Genomic DNA, 21,672 nt, shown 5'->3' with positions numbered 1-21,672 from the left:
TCACGTGAAGACCCAATACCGAGTTATACCAAGCTATACCGAGCAATACCGAGTTATACAAAAGTTGTACCGAGTTTTTCCTAGGAAAAACTCGGTACAACTTTTGTATAACTCGGTATTGCTCGGTATAGCTTGGTATAACTCGGTATTGGGTCTTCACGTGATAACAATAAAGCTACACGCAGCGGTAGATAGAGCCTTTTTTAAGGGCTTTGTGGCTGTTTTTTAGTTAGAAAATATGTATTCTTTATAATGATAAGCTTACCATATTTCATTATTTTTGTAAATATATATACTTAAAATTAAAGAGATTTTAAACCTTACAATTATTTTCAAAAGTATTCAAAATGTGCGAAAGCAATTTATTCTTTTTTAAAATCTTTTTTTCTAGCGAACAAAATAACTCTTAGAAAAATATTTTCATAATATAATTGGAATATAGAAACGGCAGTAAAGCTTCAGCCTCCCAAAGCAAATTCATGCAAGAAGTGTGATTGGGCCTTACTTAAGTGGGCCAATTAACCTCTCCGAGCCTAAAATGAAGGTAATTATCTTCCTTGGCCCACTCCATTTTTCAATGGATTTGTTTAGGGAAGAGCCTATTTGGCGATGAAGTCATTTTGTTTTCACTATTCTTATCTTTTAATTGTTGGTCATCGCTTCCTCCTCAAATCTTCATTAATAAATATATATATATATAGGTTCTGTTGTGCTTGCAACCTGACTTCATTGATGGATTCCACGTTCGGTCAGTTTTTTGAGCAAGAATCACAGCGTGACCTTACCTTCACCATGATACGGACTCCAAGTTCTTATGGCAGAGCACGAGGAGTTTCCTTCAAGATGATGATGGGAATGGAAACCAGAAGCACGACCGGGGTCTTCGTGGTCCGAGATCAGACTTCTATATAAGTCACAGTTACGTAAGCATGAGACTTTTTGGTAGTACCGGTGAACCAGATGGCCGCTAGAGGGAATCTGGTACGGAGGACTCGTAATATCTCTATAGATCCGGCAAAAGCGAAAGACCCGGCCGCCCCGCCCAGGGCTCGAGGGTGAGCCATACGAGAGTGAGTCGAATCAGTTTCCGTTCTTGGTTTGGTTCGGGCCCCTCTCGATCTTTTTCGTATAGGGGAAAGGGGAAGGAGTCTAAATCAATGGACATTAATGAACCATCATTGATGGACGTTGCACATGACACGATCAATTCGACTCGACGGTCCGGCGCTAATAGAAGTAGCTTACTCTCCGTCTAGCGAAGCAGGGCTTTTTTCGTAGTAATAGTGGGCGGTCTCATGAGATAGAATCTATGCCGGCCGTCGGAATCAAACGAAGGTCGAAGGACCATTCGATTCATTAAGGGGGACGGACTAGCCTATTTGTTCGGTCAATCACCAAAAAGGGGGGGGCGGACGACACCCCCCCGGCCTCGATTCTTTTGCATAGTCCGGAGGCCGGCCGCAGCAGAGCTGCGGGGCATTTCTTTGCTACGCACCTCGCCTGGCGCCCTTCCCGGACCCCGGACCTAGCAGCAGACGGGCGGGCCGGGCCTGAATTCAGAGCGGACCAGACTCTTTTTTGTTTCAGCTGCTCCCACGCACGCAGACCGGAAGATCTCAGTTGTCCTAGACTGGACAAGTACGTAGAGATCTTCGTGGGACCGGGGAGGGAGTCTCAATCGATCTTTTCTAGGATTCCAACTCACGCCACGCACGGAGATCTTTCCATTGATAGAGTTGAGGGCTCGGCTCCCCCGACTCTGAAAGGTTAGGTTACTACCTGCCTCTACGGAAGAGGTGTACTTTGTACCGCCCGGAGGTCATATAGATCGGAACCCGGAGCGAGTTGAACGAAAGCCCTACCCACAGCTACAACTACTGGCGCTTCACAGGGCTTATATTCTAAGGGCGCTACTGGCCGAAATTTTGACTTCAGTGAAGTAGGGCGAGCAGCCCTGAAAAAAAAGAAAAGGCGCGACCATCCCCCCTTCCCCTATTTCAGCATTTCATTCTCTATTTGGCCCGCCTCATGAAAAATGAGAGGCCTCTTGATTCGAAGTAACTACGAAAGGGTCGGTCAATAGCATAGCTCTTTCCCGGGTCTCCTTTCGAAGGAAGGCGCTAGCTTCGCATTCCTAATCCGGTAGGACGGCTTTGTTTGCCCCAGCTTGGCGAATCGCATCCCCGCTAGCCCCTGACCGTTCTCGCGAAGTCTTTGCAACGGCTGGGGAACCAGTCTACGAAGCGAAGCCTATTGCCACGCCGACCATCAAATACGAGATCCCTTCTCAAATCTTTGATGGACGGACCCAATAAAGGAAGGTTCACGTACGCGATGCGTTCCATTTGTACGAATCGCGAACATACCACGCACGACCGGACGTAGAGCCAAAATTCACTGGCAGACCGGGCCGGGCGCAGGTGCCAGATCCTCAAAGTCGAGTCTCGATCAGCCTAGTGCACCAACCACGTGGTACGACGGGCACTCAAAGACCTGGCGAATGATGGCCCACTCCACCCAAGAGCGCTTATGTCATATGGGAACTCATGGCTGGAAACAATCCTTATGATTTTGATATCCGGTAAGAATAAGAAGAATCAAAGTCCAGGTTGGTTGGTGAGCCTAGTGATAGGAGACTATCTAGCTTGGTTCGGAGAGCACTTGTTGGGTGAAAGATTTGTTTTTTGCTAAATGTTACGGCCTAAATGCTAAACTATTGACCCTACTTGTTCGGATGGGTGTTCACCCCAAAGTGTTCCCGGACTGCATGCATACATCCGTAAGTAACTTAGTGCAACATGGCAAATTTCATTGAGAGGAATCAGCAAAGAAAAGAAAAACTGGTCTTCATTCATGTGTATTTCAGAGATTGTCCTCGGGCTGAGGAGTGTCCACATGAGTTCGTTGAGGTGTCTACACGCCTGCGGCCCTCTTTTCTATTCTGTCGAGAGTTCGGATTGCTCCACCTAAGTAGAACGAAAAGGAGGAATTGTAAATGAAAAAGGTTCTCAAGCGTGTACCAATTCGAAGGAAGGTTCGATTGATGATGAAGAAGAGAATTATTGGTTCAAACATTTGTGTCATGGCGCGTTGATAGTTTCAAGCCAGAAACATGGAATTTGTAGCTGCTATGTTTTCTATAAGAGAAAGTACCTAGGTTTGATAGAATCAACACAGATGCGAAGCTGTCTCTTACGGATGACAATTTGACTTCTTTCAACTCCATTTCAAAACCATCCAAACCTGCCAATCTGATCTTCCTGAAACACTAACCCGCTCCAAGGATTTAAACCATATTGTTCTCATTTATCATGCATTGATTTAAGTTGTAACATTTTAGTTTCTTACAAGGCTTTTTGCTCATTACACGATTTTACATATTTTTAGGAAAGAGTAAAAATCTTATGATATAAGGCTCCGGACAAAATAAAATTGTAATATTGTTTCTTCTCACTATTCATTGATAAGCTCCAGTTAAACTGTTAAAATTAAATACTGATGTAATTCTTCCAATATATATTCTATAGTATGACAAAACAAGCTCGATGCATTCTTCCACTTCAACCAATCAACTTGAATTCTAAAAATAATGCCCCCATCTATTTCACCGTCAATCTAAACAATAGACCCAAGATTTTAAAATACAAAATAGCTTTGAACAATGCTCAATCACATGCCAAACATGTTTCAATTAATGTTAGAATGACATTAAAACATATCTAATCTCATTCCTTAAAACTTTGGCAAATTTATATTATCACTAACTTCATTGCTAATCACGATCTGATTAGCGCCACAGACGAAAATATAACATTGAAGATTATACATCTATTAAATTACTTTTGAACAAAAATTGCCATAGAATAAAGCACAAAAAATAGGTCAACTTTAATATCCTAATATGTTTATTCAAATTCTACGAGTCTTTTAATTTGAAGACGAAAAATTATTGGGCATATAAACTCCCATTTTTTCTATAAAAGTAGCTCACTTTAGTTTATTGTTTGGGGGCTTTGATTTTCAATTAAGACTTGTAATGTGTATGAATTTGATTTAAGTGACCCAAATTAGATGTGTCATTTCGAGTCAACGTGTCGGGTTCGGGTCGAACCTGATGGGTTGACCTGAACCCGACCCTTATAGTTAAAGGGTCAGAATTTCTAACTCGGACCTGATCGACAGGAGTTGCCGGGTTAATCCGACCAGACCTGCAAACACACGAGTGCAATTGTTGAATGCTGAGTCACATCATCATGCATAGGGCTTGCCAGTGGAGTCGGATTTAGGCGGGGTTTAACCAAGGATTCACGCTGATCAGCGGAGTCGGCGGACAACAGAGTCAGAGTGAGGCAGGCTTGACCAATTTACCGAGCCGACGGAGCTCCAGCATGAGACTCGAGAGGCAAGAGCGCCAGCACTGCTAGGCAGGGCCGCAGCCTACAAGAGCTCACACCTATCAAAACTCGATTAGGTCTTGCGGGATCCAAGTTAAACGGTTCGACCCGTGGGCTGTTGGGTCAACCCGATTTTGACCTGTTTTTCAAATGAGTTAATTCGAACTAAATTTTTTTTATATCGTATCCGGGTTGTTTACCCTTAAACCAAATGTCTCAAAAAATATAATTTTTAGTATAATTGATGAAGAATGTGGGGACCATAACGGATTTCGTCTCCTTTGACACGTGGCTGTCATCCACTTTATTTAGATATATGATGTATGGGATGCGATGACGTTATTTGTGGGCCCTTGTCTTCCTAGGCCGGTCCTGTCGGCGAGCAACACGTGTAAATCTTCTATCAAGTTGGCGCCGCGATTTTGTGTTGCGGGCCGCAAAGGCACGTGACATTGTTGACACGTGGCGATTTATCATCCATTGTAAAAAGACCCAGCAAGTGGGAGTGTCTGTGGGGCCCGCAACAAGTTGGTCTGTCTGCCTCATTAAAAAAGGAGGGCCTAAAATTTCTTTATTTATTTTTAATTAGAAAAAGGGAATGTAATCTATTTTCTAAAATTAATTTTATTTTACAAATTGATCCCTTACAAGAGTATATTGTATAAATTTTAGAAAAAGAATTATCTTATTTACATTATGGATGAAAGAGGGTAACTTTTTTATTCACAAGAGTATTTTTTTTTAATTAAGAGTGAAATTTGTAATATTTATTTTGGTAAAATAAAAGAAAAATGTGTTATTCAACATATTATGCATATTATTATTAATATATGTAAATAAAAAAAATTTCTTTAATTTGATACATTTTATTTTTATTGAGTACTTACATGAATCACTTTTAGTGACCGCATTATTGGTTGAAAAATGAATTTAAGATTTTTAATTTTCTTTTTGTTGGATGAAAATTGTATATAAAATAATTTTGTGAGGCATTCGAAATTCAAAATTTAATTTATTTTCAATGTATTTAAAATTCATCTTATTTTCAAAAATTCAAGATAACCCGCATCCCTGAAGCTTCACCCCATGCAGCCCGTCACGTGTCTTCTCTATTATCAATCACTCGTTGCGATCATTATTACGCGCCTCAGACATCGTGGCATGCAACCTCATCATTATTGCAGGCCACCACCTTCGTAGCTAAAGATCACTTATGTCTTTATACTAAATTCATTTTATTTTTAAATTGAATAAAAAAATAGCGATATCTATTATTTTACATTCATTCAAATACTATATAATATTTCAAACTTATTATATTTATTAACAAAACAAACAACTCCATAGTTAAATCATATAAAATAAAACTTCTGAAAGTTTTATATAAAAAAAAATCATATCAATGCACTATATATGAATAAAACTTTTGTAAGTATTAAAAATGATATTTTTTATTAAATTTAAATAAAAATTTTATGGCTGTGATTATAGGGATGACAAATATTGATGTGAACTGATCTAATTTTAAATATAAATTTATTTTAGCTATTAATATAAATAGTTTGTCACAACCCAATATTTGTGTAAATAACAAATAATTATCCTTTCTTCGGGCCGCCTATCCGATTGCTGACACGTGTCGCGCAGTAGACACGTTGAACGACTGTTTAGTACGCCGGCGATCGGACCATAACGACTTCCGGCACGTAACGCCGTATCGGAATTCGGAACGGATCTCTTGTTTCGACACGTGTCCAGCATTTGACCGCCATCGGCGCCGGTATCTCGCCACCCAAAATGGTGTCGCCGCTTGCTTCGCGATGCGAGCTTTCCGTCTCCTTCTTCCACGTGTCCTCGGAAGAGCCATCCACCCGACACGTGATTTATTTCCCTTGAGGTCATGCTCTGATTTTTATTACCTTCCCCTGCCACTGAAGAAGAGTTCACGCACCTCATTCCATTCTAAAAAAACGCTTGTTTTCCAACTCCGTTCCTCTCCGCCGGCGACTTTTGACGTTTGATTATTTACCGCGTCTGGTTTTTTCAACTGCAGATGCCCCCTTCGTCTATCCTCTCATCAAAATCCGTTCTTTCTACCCTGATGTAGTCAAAATCCTCTCTTTAGCATGGATCCGATGGAGGCAGGGGCGAGGGATCTTCTGCGGCGATTCTCCGGCGGATTCTCGACGGAAGAAGTAACCGGCGGGGACTCCGACGAGATTGAGCTTGGGCTTTCGCTCGGCGGCTGCTTTAGTTCACAGGATGCAGAGAATAATCGGCTCATGAGATCTTCTTCTATTCCTGCTATACTTCGAAGTGATTTTCCGACCGTTGTGCCGCTGGTCAGGACTTGCTCGATGCCGAGCGATGCAGAGGAGGAGATTCGAAGGAGGAAGGAGGTGCAAAGTATTAAGAGGATGGAGGCGATGAGGAAAAGGGAGGACAAAAGGAACTTAAAGAGATTTGATGATGATTTTGAAGGGGGGTCTGTGCGGAAGATGAGAAGGTTTGAAGTAGAAGAGAATGGAGTTCAATCGTCGTCGAGAAGATTTGGGGTGGCGTCGCAGGGGAGTAGTTCTTCTGGTGGATCGGAATTTGAAAGCCAGCAAGAGCAAGGTATGTAGAGATGATGAGATCTGAATTTATACATAAAGCTACAATCATGAAATGAGCTTCTGCTTATTTCCTTCTACAGGCTTTGAATTCCCTGGAATCATCTGTGCTTCTGATGTCAACAACCCTTCAAAGGCCCCGACAATGGCAACACCAGCACCAAAATCCATCAATGGCACCTTTCGTTGTAATGAAGCTGCGCTCAAAGAAAATGTCTTGAGAAAGAAGGACGAAGAAAGATCTCTTAACCGTGGGATTAGTGATATCGGCAAGAACATGGTGGAGGAGATGCCATCGGTGTCGACGAGAGGCAACGGTCCTAATGGTAGAAGGATAGATGGTTTCCTTTATAGTTATGGGAAAGGGGAGGTGAGTATAGTCTGTGTATGCCATGGGAACTTCCTCTCGCCGGCAGAATTTGTTAAGCATGCCGGTGGTGGTGATGTAGCTCATCCTCTTCGGCATATCGTTGTGAATCCCAGCTCTGGTTCCTTGTTGTGACGAAGGCTATCAGATTAATCTAATCCCTTCAGCTGGTTAGAAGCTTTCTTTCTTTATGTTTTTGATCAGCAGAAACGCTGAAAGATTTTAACTTTGAGCTAAATTATGCAGAGAGAATAGAATCCTTTTGTAAGTTTTTTCTTCTTCTGAAATCTGCATCGTTTTTTTTTTTTTGCCGAATTGCGCTGCTTGATCTGTTGGATTTTTTCTTCGTGAATCAATTTGAACTACTGTTATTTTATCTGGTAGACTAGTTCATTGTAAATCAATTTGAACTACAGTTGTTGCCAGGAGTATTTGAGACCCAAGATGATCTAAGATGATGGCAAGAAAATCATGAGCTAGAGGATTATTGTCTCGGGGAGTTTTGGGAGCTGCATGGTAGAGCAAGGAAAGAATTATCATGGGGCGAATTTAAAAGCTATTAAATCTGCATTGAGATGAGTGTAATATGAATAAATATGTCAATCTTAAAGCAAATCAACAAATTTTGAAGTTGTCATGACCAATTTTTGATCAGGACATCTTGACATATGTTTTTTTCTAAGTTAATGTTATAGGTATATTATTTATGCCAAAATTAGAGTTTATATAAGTATAAATGTCTTCAAATTTTAATATTTTATTTTCAAGGGTAACTGGTATCAACTCAGAATTGAATTGAACTAGAAGCTAGGAACTTGTTATGTGTGGAATCTGATTGTGTTGATCAATCTGGTTGTTTTGTTGTCTCAGACCTCAAAGTTTGTCGTGTACATTGGATGGTGTGGGGGAATTTACCCCCTACTTGGGTTTGGGTACTTTGAACTTGATTTTTTTTGTATGATGCCCCGGCACTACGTACCCAAGCGCCCTAGCGCTGAACGACATGGAACAAAACATCCAGCGGTCGAGATATGACGCCGCAACAAGTCAAAACAGAGATTGAGCGCCACAATGCTAAGTGTTTGAGGGATGTAGCATTGTCAAGCAGATTGGGCGCCGCAGTGTTGCGAGACGGATTGAACGGTTATTTTTCTCGTTTTTCTCAAGGGTTGCGTCCCTTGGGGGTTATAACTTATTTTCTCTTGTATTTTCTAAGCTAGTTAAACATTGAGAACGATGTATGTGAGAAGAGAAGCACGAAGAGAGTGAGAGGAGAGATCAATATTTATTTTTTTAATTTTCATAGTGAATTTCTTGGTATGGTGTGACTCAATTTTTCCCTATTTTGGAATTTTTCGATTAAATCATGTTGTCATTTACTTTTTTTTACTTTTAATTTCTTGTTTATTTCATCAATGTAGTGTTTACTCCTATCTCCCCAAACAGAACTAAACTTCATCTAAATTGAAGCATAATCTAATGAGGATTAAACTTGAACCAAATTTAGGCTTCGTTTGAGCACAGCTTTTTTGATGTTTCTTAAAATAAAGTTTTAATATAAAAATTTAAATTTTTATACTAAGCTGTTTTAAGAAGCAATAAGAAAGCAGTCCCAAACAAAAACCTTAATGAATCATATTTACCTTGAATCAATATCTCTATAGACAAATCTAATTCATTTTGAACAATTTTGAACAGATCTCAATCCAGATACTGAACTGTGATCATATAGACAGCAGAGTAGATGACTAAGGATATCAGCATGGCAGCTACTGCTTTAATTACTGAAGAATAGAACAATGGTATCAATACTTGATATATTTATCATAGAATAAGTTGCCACTGAAGGTTGTGCTAAAGATTATTGAAAGAGCACACAGAGAGACACCATTTATATATAAAAAGAACAGAAAAAATATTATATGCAAATGGTAGCACCAACTTGAATCTTACTTTAATATATTTTATAAATATTTGATATGAGAATAAATTGTAATTCTCAAATACTTAGGCTTCGTTAGAGACGACTTTCTTTTTGTTTCTTAAAACAGCTTTTTAATATAACATTTTAATTTTTTAACTAGAAAATTGTTTATGAAACGGTAAGAAAGCCGTCCCAAACGAAGCCTTAAACAATCTCCCTTTCGAATGAGAGCTCAACATTTTTCAAAGATTTTTCAACTATTTAACTGGAGATTGAACAGAAAGCTTCATGGGACTTTCACACTAGATAGTAGCAGAGCCCATTGGATAACAATTTTGCAAATTGAAACAGGAAGCAAATATTTTCTTTTCTTAATGTATGGCACCCTTTGCACTCTTTTTTGTGTATTTTTTTTTTCCACTGTGAAGAAAGAATTACAGCAAAACTTAAGGGCAAAGTTATAACTCAACAACCAATGAGAGAAAATATGAAGAGCTGCATCAAAAACATAGCATTGCACTGTATGAAAATAGAAAAAAAAAACACAAAAAAGAGTGGACTCAGAATTACTACAACAACAACATCAAGCCTTTATCCCACTACGTGGGGTTGGCAACATGAATCCTTTTTCTCCATTGTGTCCTATTAAAAGTTAAATTCTCGTTTAAATCTAATAAAGAAAGGTCATTCCTAATATTTTATAACCAAGTCTTTTTAAGTCTACCCCTACCTTTCTTAACATAAGTCAAATCTAATACCTCTACTCTCCTAACTGGGTCATCGCAAGGCCGCCGTTTTATGTGACCAAACCATCTAAGACGACTTTCCCTAATCTTATCTTCTACTGGAGTTACTCCAACATTTTCACGTATATGCTCATTTCGTATCCTATCTCTAAGGGTAAAGCCACTCATCCACTAAAGCTAAATAACCAATAAAGGATTTCAAAATACTTGAGAGAAGCTGCCAAAAGTCCCATGGTTGTCAGCCAGGACCTTCCAAGGGAAAACGAAAACACATGTAAAGGATTCATCATAATCCACCGAAAAATCCTCATCAGCCAGAAAAACACCCAACAAACAGAAGCACAAGACAGCCAAAGCAAATAAAGCCAAAATGTCCATCAAAGCCACCCCAAAAGAAGAAGCAGACCCACTAAATAACCACAAAGCCAGAAAATAGATACTTCAAAGTCCACTAAAAAGTCCCCAGCAGACAAAAACAACCAACGAGCAATAACAAGAAATGACAATAGAAAAGAAACCCCAAACTCCATCCAAGACACCTAGCATAAGGTGTAAACCAACATAAAAGACCAAGTTAGGGGATAAGCTAGCAAATTTCCCATAACTTTTCAAGGAAACAGCCTTTAAGATGAAGGGCCTTTCTAATTTTGAAACAAGTCGTTGTGGCACTATCAATTTCATTCTCAAATCTTCTAGCGTTACTTTCTCTCCAAATGTAGTACAAAGAGCAGAAAGTAGCAAGAAAATATAAATTTTTAACATGATTCCCAATATTCTCCGTAACAGAAATAAAAGACAACAATTGGAGCAGGGAAGGTCTAAAGAGAAAGGTTGAAGCCCAAGGAATCAAGTGGCTAATGATGCCATAAGAGTGTCGGCATTCAAAGAAAAGATTGGTAGAGGATTCATTAGACTACAAGCAAAATCATTAAAGAGGATTTAGATGAATATTCCTCCTAATTAAAACATATGTAGTTTTAAAACCTCCAATCATAACAAAGTAAAAAAACAACGTATCTCTAAAAAAAAAATTATACCATATCATGAAATGCCAAGGAACAAGGGACCTATTCATGGTAAAAAATTTGAAGGAAAGAAAGTTTAAAGTTAGGATGAGGATTGTCATTCCAATAGATGCCAAAATCATCACCAACAACAATGTTGTGAATCATGATTATGAGGTCATCATGAAGAGATGGTGGACGGAGCCATCTATAACCATTAATAAAAGCAGATACAAATGCACCTTGAGGAATATGATATGATAAAGCAGTTGGTTGGAATCACAGATCTTAGAGGAAAGAAAACGAAGACGAGCAGAGATTTTAAAGGTCATGTTACATTTGATTTTGCTTGCCACCAAAGAGACTTTCTTCAAAAAGCTAGAAGCAGAAATAGATGACTCCTTCCAAGGTGAAACATATTTACACAAGCACCAACCAACATGTAAAGAATTTGTAGAAAAAATTCTCCAAATGACGAGAAATCAGCATGATAAAGGGTTTGTAAAGATGGCAAGCTGAGACCCCCTAGATCCTTGAGTCTGCAGCTATTCTTCCAAGACACCAGGAGTAGCTTTTTGAGATTAATATCCTCATGATACAGAAATTTACTATCACAACCCAACCCAAACACGATAGGTCCTATTGTGCTGAACAATGACATAAATCCCAAGATCTAGTTTTGAAATATTTCAAATTCTCTTTCAATATAAAATTTAAATAAATAACATACTACGTAGTTACTAAAACATCCAAGTAGTAAAAATAAGTTTATCTATAAAATTTCTTTCATTTCATCAAAATATATAAACTAAAACACATTATTATAAATAAAAGTTACAAAATTGAAAAATAAATTAGCTATGACTGTACAAAAATCAACAAAAAAATATCTATCAACTCCGATCAAATACCGAACAGTTAAATGGGTGAATAGTGTAGTCGGAAAGGTGAGCTTCATGTAAAATCTCTCGTTTTAGATCTCCATAAATAGGAACCCATAATCTATCATTGCAGAAGATAATAGCAAAATCAGATACTTATAGTTCATATTTCTTATTAGATATAATCAGATAAATCAACTTTGAATACATTGTATCTGACTTTTTAGATTTCTATTTTTTTTTTTACAAAGAAGGCTGAATAATCATATGAGCTAATATACCATAATCTCAATTGGTAGAAGAAATCACCTTCAATTATAATATCTCAATATAACATATCAAATACTCATCAAAAGTAAGATGAATACATGATTATCCAGGAGATTTCTTGCTTAGAACGCCAGCTACTACAATAGCTTGTCAGGTCGATACAAAATAATCAGATCATAGTCTTTGATCAAATCAAGTCAGCTCCTTTGTCTTAAGTTCAGATCCTTCTGAGTGAATATATATTTAAGACTCTGATAATCAATAAAGATCTCACATCTAACTCCATACAAATAATATCTTTAGAAATTCAAAGCAAAAATTATAGTAGCAAATTTTAGATCATATGTCAGATAATTCCTCTCATTTGGCTTCAATTGCCCGAAGGCATAAGCTATCACTCTACAGTGTTGCATCAAAACACACCTAAAATCTCTCAGTGAAACATCACTGAATAACTGAAAGCTTTCTGTATCAGAAGGAAGAGTCAAAATAGGAGTAGAAATCAAATAATTCTTCAATCTCTAAAAACTAGCCTCACACTCCAGTGTGCATACAAAAGCTATTGACTTTTTAGTCAATCTCGTCAAAGGTGCAAAAATTTGAGAAAAACTCTTCACAAACTTTCTATAATTTCAATCATACTTAAGAAATTGCATACCTCACATATAGTAGTAAACTCCAACCAATCAGTGACGGCATGAACTTTCTGGAGATTAAAAGAAATACCAGCACAACTCATCACGTATCCCAAAAAAGAAATACTCAATCAGAATTCATATTTGGAGGATTTTGCATATAGCTCATGTTGTCTAAAAGTTTCCAAAATAATCCTTAAATGTCTAACATGATATTCCTCAATAGAATATACCAAAATATCTTCTATGAAAATAATCACAAACTAATTCATAAAATCTCTGAATACTCTATTCATTATATTCATAAGAATTGTTGGGGCATTGTTCACCCCAAATGACATGACTAAAAACTCATAATGTCCCTATCTCATATTAAAAGTTGTCTTCATCACGTCAGACTCTCTCACCTTCACCTGATAATATTCAAACAACAGATCAATCTTGGAAAGCACAGAATATCCAATAAGTTGATTAAATAAATCATCGATAGGGGATAATGAGCACCCCTGCCTTAGCTCGACAATAAATTTAAATAGGCACGAAGAGCCCCATTAAGGCTAATAGAGAAGTTGACATCAACAATAGAAACCCTACTGAATACAACAGAGCAAGCAGATGTAAAAGAGTATTATGACTTGCTGAATACAACTGGCAAGCAAATCCGAAAGAGTATTATAGCTTACTGATCAAAACTGGGAAGGCCAAACCACAGAAGTGCAATTATACTTTTGAGGGGTCAGTGATTAAAAGCCTATGCACGTAGAAAGGGGAACCTTGCTCAGTGATTTTCACCTTTAAGAAGCATTGCTACTGCACTCAGTGAGATATCAAAGTCATAGAAGCAGTAAGTTCCTTCAAACCTGACAGAGATTGAAAGCCAGCTGTTAAATATCTCTATCAGATGAGCTTGAAATGAACAGAAAGAAATGTAAATTAATTACTTGTGGAGAAACAGAAATTCCTAGTGGGTGTTCGCGGAGGAATTATTCTGTGCGGACGCCGAACGCTGTATGGAGACCAATTAAAAAATAAGCCATGTTGGTACCGCGACTCGGTACCGCTTGGTACTGCGCTCGATATTGTTGACTTGGCTCGTTCTGGTTGATCTCCGGATATCGAGTTGGATTCGACGTCCGCATAGAATAATTTCTCGTGTTCTTGAGTCTCATGAAAAATTTATTAGATATTCCAGGCTTCTTATGACCATAAACAAGCTTTAATGAAGGGCGACTTGAATGCACTGGAGAGAGAGGTATTGGAAGCAAATCAAATCTATGTTAAATTATTGTTTGGCTCATGCTCATTGCTCATAATGACTACTTGACTTTATGCTACTTTAATAGAGGAAAATTAGCTTGACATTTAAGAGAAGAACAACTAAAGCTCTACTTGAGATCAAAATTTGTTTTGTTTTTATTTTATTAAAAAATATTTAAAAAAAGACTGTTTAATTAATTTTTATTTTATATTCTAAAAAATAAATAAATTGTTTAAAAAATACTCAAAATTAGTTTTAGACATTTTTTATATATATTTTTTTAAAAAATTCTCATCCTAAGCACCTCAGGATGAGGCGATTTCAGGGGAAGTAGAGATGATTTTTATATTTTGTTTTTTGTTTTCTAAAAATAATAAACAGTATGAGAAAACTAAATATATTATTGTTTCATATTAGAACATAAGATAAAAAAAAAACAAAATAAAGAATATAATAAACAAAAGTAAATGTGATCCCAAACAGTCCCAAAAAATCAGATAAAATAATATTAAAGCAAAACAAATCCATAGTGACTTAAATATGATCAAAATATGGAGAATAATTATTTTAAAAATATATATATATTAAAAAGATCCATTTCAAGGTGGCATTTATCTCAACATAATGACTCCCAACAGCTGCTAGTTGAACCATGAGTTTAACTCCAAAATCACAAATCTAGATGCAAATTACCCACAATCAGGAAACTTAGGCTTCATTTGGGAAAACTTTCTTACTATTTTTTTAAAACGACTTTCTAGTGCAAAAATTTCTAACTCAAAAAATTTTTGTAATTAAAAAATGTTGCACTAAAAAATTATTTTAGAAAGCAGCAAAAAAACTGCCTCAAACGAAGCCTTAAACTTCACTTACCCATCTTGTTCAAGCCTCTCTTTACCAATAACTAGAACTCTGGCTTCAATTCAGCCATTCAATATAAAGATAACAAACATGTTTTCAAGCTTTTTTGAAAACTGCAAAATCAACATGTAGTATGGTAACTTAGCACAGATTGAAATGCTTTTCTTAACAAAAATTTATTCTTCATACCTTTTTTGAAAACTGCAAAATCAACATGTAGTATGGTAACTTAGCACAGATTGAAATGCTTTTCTTAACAAAAATTTATTCTTCAAGTAGTATGATCTGAGCCGGTCCAGCCAATCAATCCGGCCCCAGCAAAGGGTACCATTCTAGCTGGAGGGCGAAAAAGCCCTGTGGGCCCTACTAATGTGGGCGGTGAGCAAAGAGAGACGGGGGCACAAAAGGGATTAGTTATACTTTTAATTACTTACCATAGAAAATTAAAATTGGAAGGAAATTAGGAAAGTTTATTTAAGAAAATAGTGCGGATTTGAGTTAAATTTTGGGAGAAAATTAGGAAGATTTATTTAGAGAAGGAGAGCTGATTTGAATTCAGATTTGAGAGGGAACTAGGAAAGTTTATTTAGGTAAAAATGACTAATTTGAATTCAAATTTAAGAGGAAATTAGGAAGGTTTATTTAGGATTAATTAATTTGCTTTATTTTCATTATGTGGTTTCGTATTTTGCAGTAATTTCCTTTGGAGTTGTTCCTAACGCTGCCTAAGGTTTGTGGAGAGTCAATCTACCTCTTAAATAATATATTATCTTGTATCTTGATTTATTAGCTGATATCAATAAAATTAGCTTATAATCTCATTATTTCTCGCTGATTTCTGCTGCGTTTTTTCTTCGTTATTTCTATTTTTTGGCTGTGTGGAAATCGGAATCCTATCACGGTAAGTTTGATATAGGTTGTTGTTAGTATACAATATCCATACACAAAAAAAAAAGTTCAAACTTAAGCTTGTAAAGATCAATACAACACTCTTAAGGGCTCATTTAGTTTATTAACAACATGAATTTTCAACTCTATAAGCACATTCAAATCCCTCAAAAGTGAGGGTTTTAAATTTAGACAAAAAAATAAGGCCAAACAAAGTAATCACTTTCTAAAAGCTATTTTTCATGTGCAAGAAACCAAATAAAGCATAAAAGCAAATAAATTAAGACACCATCCTCATTAGTATTATCCCAATTATTTGGAGTCATGACCTGGATTTATGAATCCTTGCTTTCTATCATTTATATTGAATTCTACCTAAGGTGTTAACCCTACAATAACAACAACTCTTTATCCTACTATATGGGGTCGAATACATGAATCTTTTTTCTCCATTGTGTCCTATTATGAATCAAATTCTCATTTAAACCTAATTAAAGAAGTCATTTTAATATTTTCTAACCAAGCCTTTTTGGATCTACCTCTACCTTTCTTAACATAGGCCGGATCTAATACATCTACTCTCGTTAGAATCATCCGAAGACCAACATTTTATGTGACCAAATCATCTAAAGCGACTCTCTAATCATATCTATCACTAAGAGGTACTCCAACAATAAAAACAACACATCCACTTGAGCATCGTCATCTCTGCAACACTTACAAAAAACATTGCAGGTCTTTAAGAAAAACATTCTATTTCTAAGTGTAAAAATCGCAGACAAACTATTTTACTACAACCAAGTTTAATTCAATGTTTGATTAATGTTTCATTTGGGACAGCTTTCTTCTTGCTTCTTAAAGCCGTAAAAAAGCCGTCTCAAACAAAGCTTAAATAACATCTTTAGCTATTAAATTGCCATTTAATAATCTCGAGTAGAAAGAATCAAAATTCAAGAATTAACAGAAAAAAACTGATTATTTTGAAGAAAAAAAAAAAAAGCTTCCTCACCTTGCTGTAATTCTCATTATGAAAATTGTTTGAAGAATCTCTGGCATAATCTTGAATAATTTAAGAAAAAAAAAATTGAATAATCACTGAAACATCAGCAATCGCAGAATTCATAAAAAATTAAATAAGCCAGTAAGCGAGACAACAGCTCGTACCTCCAACTGTCCTCACATGTCTGGGGCTTTTTTGAGGGGGGCAGTCCTCGGATGTCTCTCCATGGAAGACAAGTTCTTTAGATCTAGCAAAAAAGCCCTTACAAAAAACTCCTTCACAAAACTTATTTCCACCACATATCAATCCATTACTGTCCATTGATAGGAAAATTAGTTGGAATCCACATACAAAAAAGGAAAGAAATTTAGGTACACATCTCATTTAAAATGTGAGCTGGTATTACAAATCTCAACATTTTTTTTAACTCTGACAAGGATACATCAGTAACCTGCTCCAAGAGGCAAGTGGAGAAATTGAAATATAATACAAAGTAACTACAACTCAGATTTGTTTCTGAGAGGTATCAGAAAATTGGACAAATTAACACATTTTACAACTTAATTCTTACCTTTCTAAAGTGAAGATGTTAAATACCTTCAGTAATGTGGTTCTATCAAGTTGGTGGTTGGACTTGCTTTAGCCGCTGGACAACTTGCTTCATGGTGGGTCTAATTGAAAGTGATTCAACAGTACATGTTACAGCTAAATGCAAAGTTTCAACTAAGTCATCATGGGGGCCAACTTCCCACAATCCCTCAGTAAAAAACTCGCGAGCCCGGCCTTGTCGAAGTAGCAAACATGCCCAAGCAACAATGTTGAAACCATTTCCATATGGAGAAAATGATGGATCCAAAGCCTTTTTGTCTGAAAGCAACTCCAAAAGAACCACACCATAGCTGTATACATCAGCTTTATCAGAAACACGACAAGTCATGGCATATTCAGGAGCAACATAGCCAAAAGTTCCAGCCACACCAGTAGTTGCATGGGTTTCTGAATTCCCAAGAAGCCTGGCTAATCCAAAGTCAGATAGATAGGCATTATAATCTTTATCCAGCAGAATGTTGCTTGGCTTAACATCTCGATGGAGAATTCGAGGAACGCAATTGTCGTGCAAGTAAGTGAGAGCACGAGCAACATCTAGAGCAATTTTATGAAGCATTCTCCATACCACAGGCCTTTTGGATCTCTCTTGAATAAACCTCTCCAAGTTACCTCCTGGTAAATAATTGTATATGAGAAACATCTCGGCGTCGGAGAGATGGTAACCTATCAAAGTCACTAGATTTGGGTGCCTCCATCTTCCAAGAGTTTTTATCTCTGCATGAAACTGTTGAACACCCTGCAACCTTCCAATAGAGAGTCTCTTAATAGCCACCAAAACACCAGGTGAAATTTCAGCCTTGTAAGTTGCTCCGAAGCCACCACTTCCAATACAATTGCTTGCATTAAATCCTCCAGTGGCTCGCACAACAGTTTCATATGTAATTGGAACACCAATATCAGTGAAAACAGTTACTTCCCTTTGTCCTGGAGACTGTCGTAAGGATCTGGGGGCACATTTTGTAGTGTATACATAGAGGACAATCAAGGCCAGTAGAACTGAAACTATGGCTGAAGCCGATGTGATGGATGCAATCTCGATAGAACTGAACCCACCATTACTGCTCTTAGAAGGTGGACTTCCAGGAGGTGTATCAGAATAAACTTGTGAATCTGCAATGTATCCCTGCTGGTTAGATGGTGGCTCAGAAAGAGATACTATAGGACATGGTGGGAGTAGAGGATTCCCATAGACACTTTCACACCTCAATTTGCTGGAGTTAAAAGGTAAAGGTCCGGAGAGATTGTTGAATGAAACATTAAACGTAGGAACTGATGAAACATTGGGAATCTTGCCAGAAAGTTTATTGCTATCAAGGAGAAGGACCTTAAGATTCTTCAGTTTCACGAGACCACTGGGGATTACACCCATAAGAGAATTGAAAGAAAGATCTACCATCTCAAGTGAAATTAACTGATCAAATCCTGAAGGTATTTGGCCACTAAGGTTGTTACCAGCCACTGAGAGATACTTCAGAATTTTCAAATTCCCAAGATTTACAGGTATCTGGCCTTGAAGTCTATTTCTACTCAAGTCAATTGCTGTAAGATTTTGGGAAAGCCCGAGACTTGGGGGAATTGTTCCAGTTAGTTGATTATCAGATGCATCAAGAACAACTAGAGACTCACACAAGGCACCAATTTTCTCTGGAATTTCACCATGGATTAAGTTATTGCTGAAGTTGGCAACAAGCCCTTCCAATGCATTGCATTTCTCGAATAGACTATTCGTCAAAGGTCCGCCGAACTGATTCCTCTCCACAAAGAAAGCATAGATAATCTGGTTGCCAGATGTATTAACTGCTACAGGTAAAGTTGGGAAATTACCAGTAAAGTTGTTTCCAGCAAAATTGTGATATACCAGTTGCTCACCACCAGTTTTCAAATAAGGCGAGGATAACCCGGCACGAGCTCTCTTGGAGAAAAAAGAAGCATAAGCAGACACCTGGTTATCAGAAGCGGATCTAGACAAATGGCATGTATTGTTGATAAATGCTGGAACTGGACCTGATAGCTCATTTCCACTGACATCAAATACATCCATACAAGGCACAGGAAGAGCATTGCTGATCCAACCTGACAACTTGTTTGAGCTTATATTAAGAAACTTGAGATTTTCACACTGGCCGAAAACTTCCGGAATCCTCCCTGTGAACAGATTATCCCCAAAGTTAACCATCTCCAAGTTCTGGCAAGTACCCCAATTGCTAGGAATCTCACCTTCCAGTATCACCCTTGGAGCCCAAAGAACTTTAAGATACGGCAATCTCGTTACACTATCAGGAATTCCACCTTGGAAACAATTGAAGTCATCAATGTCGACATCACTCTCACCACCCTCCTTCATTCGAACAGGGTGGAAAGGATTTGATAGCACAATTACAGATAATGCTGTACAATTTCCCAGCTCAGAAGGTACAGGGCCACTCAGGCTGTTCCTTGAAACATCCAAAACCTGAAGCTTGGTAAGCAAGCCTAGAACTGGAGGTATAACATCATCAAGCAAGTTGGAGAACAGAAGTAAAGATTGAAGCTTGCTACAGTTTCCAAGACTACGAGGAATGCTACCAAGTAGAAGATTCCCTGATAAGTCCAGGTGCTCAAGACTCAAGCAACCGAGTCCAATATCTTCAGGGATGGAACCGCTAAGATAGTTGAAGGACAGGTAAAGACCACGCAAAGAACGCAAATTGCCAACAAATCCAGGAACAGTACCGTTGAGATTGTTGCCAGAGAGGTCTAGGGTTTCCAAATCAAGACAGTTCGAGAGGGACTGTGGAATCTCACCTACGATTCGGTTGAACCCCAAGTTCAGCACACGCAAACCACGAGGAAATTGCTGAGGTAGATAGCCGGAGAAGAGATTCGATTCTAGATTAAGCACCTCAAGATTCTCCAGCAGCCAAATCTCATTAGGGATCTCACCGGAGAAGCCATGGAATGGCAAGTAAAGGACTTTAAGCTGCGAAAGCTCGCCCATGGATGCGGAAAGGCGCCCAGTTAGCCGCCGTGTCGGATCGGGGCAGCTCCGGACAGTCGGGGTGGAAAGCGGACATGAAGTGGCAGCGGCGGCGGAGATGTTGACCTCAACAACCCGCGAGCGCGAGTCGCAAGAGAGCCATGGCCAAGAACAGTGGTCCAAACTCTCAGTGGACCATGCAGCAAGCAGACCTGCAGGGTCCGAGACGGAGCTCTTGAAGCGTAGCAGCGCGTCGCGCTCACCGCCGAGAGCAAAAGACAGGAGAAGTAGAAGGGTGAAGAGAAAAAAGGTGAGATCTTTAGTGGATATATCCCGGCGGCGAGTCATCGCCGGCGGGAGGCGCATTCCTCGGAACCGTAAGATTCAACCCAACTCCTACCCAAGCCTAACCCGAGTCGTGATTAGGCTACGAGAAGGAGGCTCGAACGACTGAGGAAGCTAATCGTGAAGAAGTGGAAAGTGGAAACCCTAGCTTTTGTCTCTTTGATTGAAGAGAGAGAGAGAGGAAGCAGAGGGGCAGAAATGTAACAGAGATGTAATAATGATAAAAAGAAGGGGCCTTTTCAGGAAAACGAGTTTTAACCTCTGCTGCTTTTTCTTGTTGCTTCTCCTTCACATTATTTAAATCCTATAAACTATAGGCTGCTAATAATAGCTAGTAAGCCCACTTGTACACTTTTAGAACTAACTATTAAAACCATAAGAGGCGTGTAACATAAAATTGCACATATCTCAATGTAAAATCAAAGGCCCACATTGTACTTCCCTAAGATTCCAGCCCCCTTCTAAAATTCTCTCTGCAGCACGAAAATGGAGTCCTCCATTATTACAATGTTAATTGTGTACTTCAAAATATTACCGTATAAGTAGGTGTAATAATAATTAATTCTTGTCGTATTTTATTTCAATGGTTAAGATTCCGCCATGTCATCATTTGGATAATCCCATAACTTAGATCATCTTCAACCGAACGTTAAACTAGCATTTGTTGTCCGATAACTACACTTGAAAGAGAAAAATCAAAGCCATTCTCGTAACGTGAACAGTGCGGCGATAATATTGGCGTCGCACTATTCACAAATGCCATTTTTCTATTGAAAAAAAATTACTGATAATATTTTTTTTAGTGTTATGAGTGTTACTGTATTTTGGAGCGGAAAATGAATTTTTAGATTGAAAATACCCTTATGATCAACTATATGAATCATTTTTTTTTGTATTATATCCTATTATGAATAAAAATATC

The 21,672-nt window shown here is 37.9% G+C and overlaps 2 protein-coding genes across 2 annotated transcripts; one reads left to right on the top strand and one right to left on the bottom strand.

Annotated features, from left to right (window-relative positions):
* Positions 1–6,316: 6,316 nt before the first annotated feature.
* LOC110091876 (ninja-family protein 2) lies at positions 6,317–7,729 on the top strand. Its single transcript, XM_020816202.2, has 2 exons — positions 6,317–7,010; positions 7,090–7,729. The coding sequence occupies exons 1-2, from the start codon at positions 6,521–6,523 to the stop codon at positions 7,506–7,508; spliced, it is 909 nt and encodes a 302-aa protein (XP_020671861.1). The 5' UTR covers positions 6,317–6,520; the 3' UTR covers positions 7,509–7,729.
* A 9,459-nt stretch (positions 7,730–17,188) lies between these two features.
* Positions 17,189–20,942, bottom strand: LOC110091951 (LRR receptor-like serine/threonine-protein kinase RPK2). The gene has a single exon (XM_020816298.2). The coding sequence runs from the start codon at positions 20,769–20,771 to the stop codon at positions 17,457–17,459; it is 3,315 nt and encodes a 1,104-aa protein (XP_020671957.1). The 5' UTR covers positions 20,772–20,942; the 3' UTR covers positions 17,189–17,456.
* Positions 20,943–21,672: the final 730 nt, after the last annotated feature.

Source organism: Dendrobium catenatum, unplaced genomic scaffold, assembly GCF_001605985.2.
Source record: "Dendrobium catenatum unplaced genomic scaffold, ASM160598v2 fragScaff_scaffold_1617, whole genome shotgun sequence".
Lineage (NCBI taxonomy): Eukaryota > Viridiplantae > Streptophyta > Magnoliopsida > Asparagales > Orchidaceae > Dendrobium > Dendrobium catenatum.
The sequence above is the reverse complement of the archived record's forward strand: the minus strand, read 5'-3'. Positions and strand labels throughout refer to the sequence as shown.

What these genes read in the sequence shown, in the direction of transcription:
- LOC110091876 (XM_020816202.2), top strand. Translation starts at nt 6,521, where the DNA reads ATGGATCCGATGGAGGCAGGGGCGAGGGATCTTCTGCGGCGATTCTCC. An exon ending in TGAAAGCCAGCAAGAGCAAG is followed by an intron (nt 7,011 to 7,089) that starts GTATGTAGAGAT and finishes TTCCTTCTACAG; the next exon opens with GCTTTGAATTCCCTGGAATC.
- LOC110091951 (XM_020816298.2), bottom strand. Translation starts at nt 20,771, where the DNA reads ATGCGCCTCCCGCCGGCGATGACTCGCCGCCGGGATATATCCACTAAA.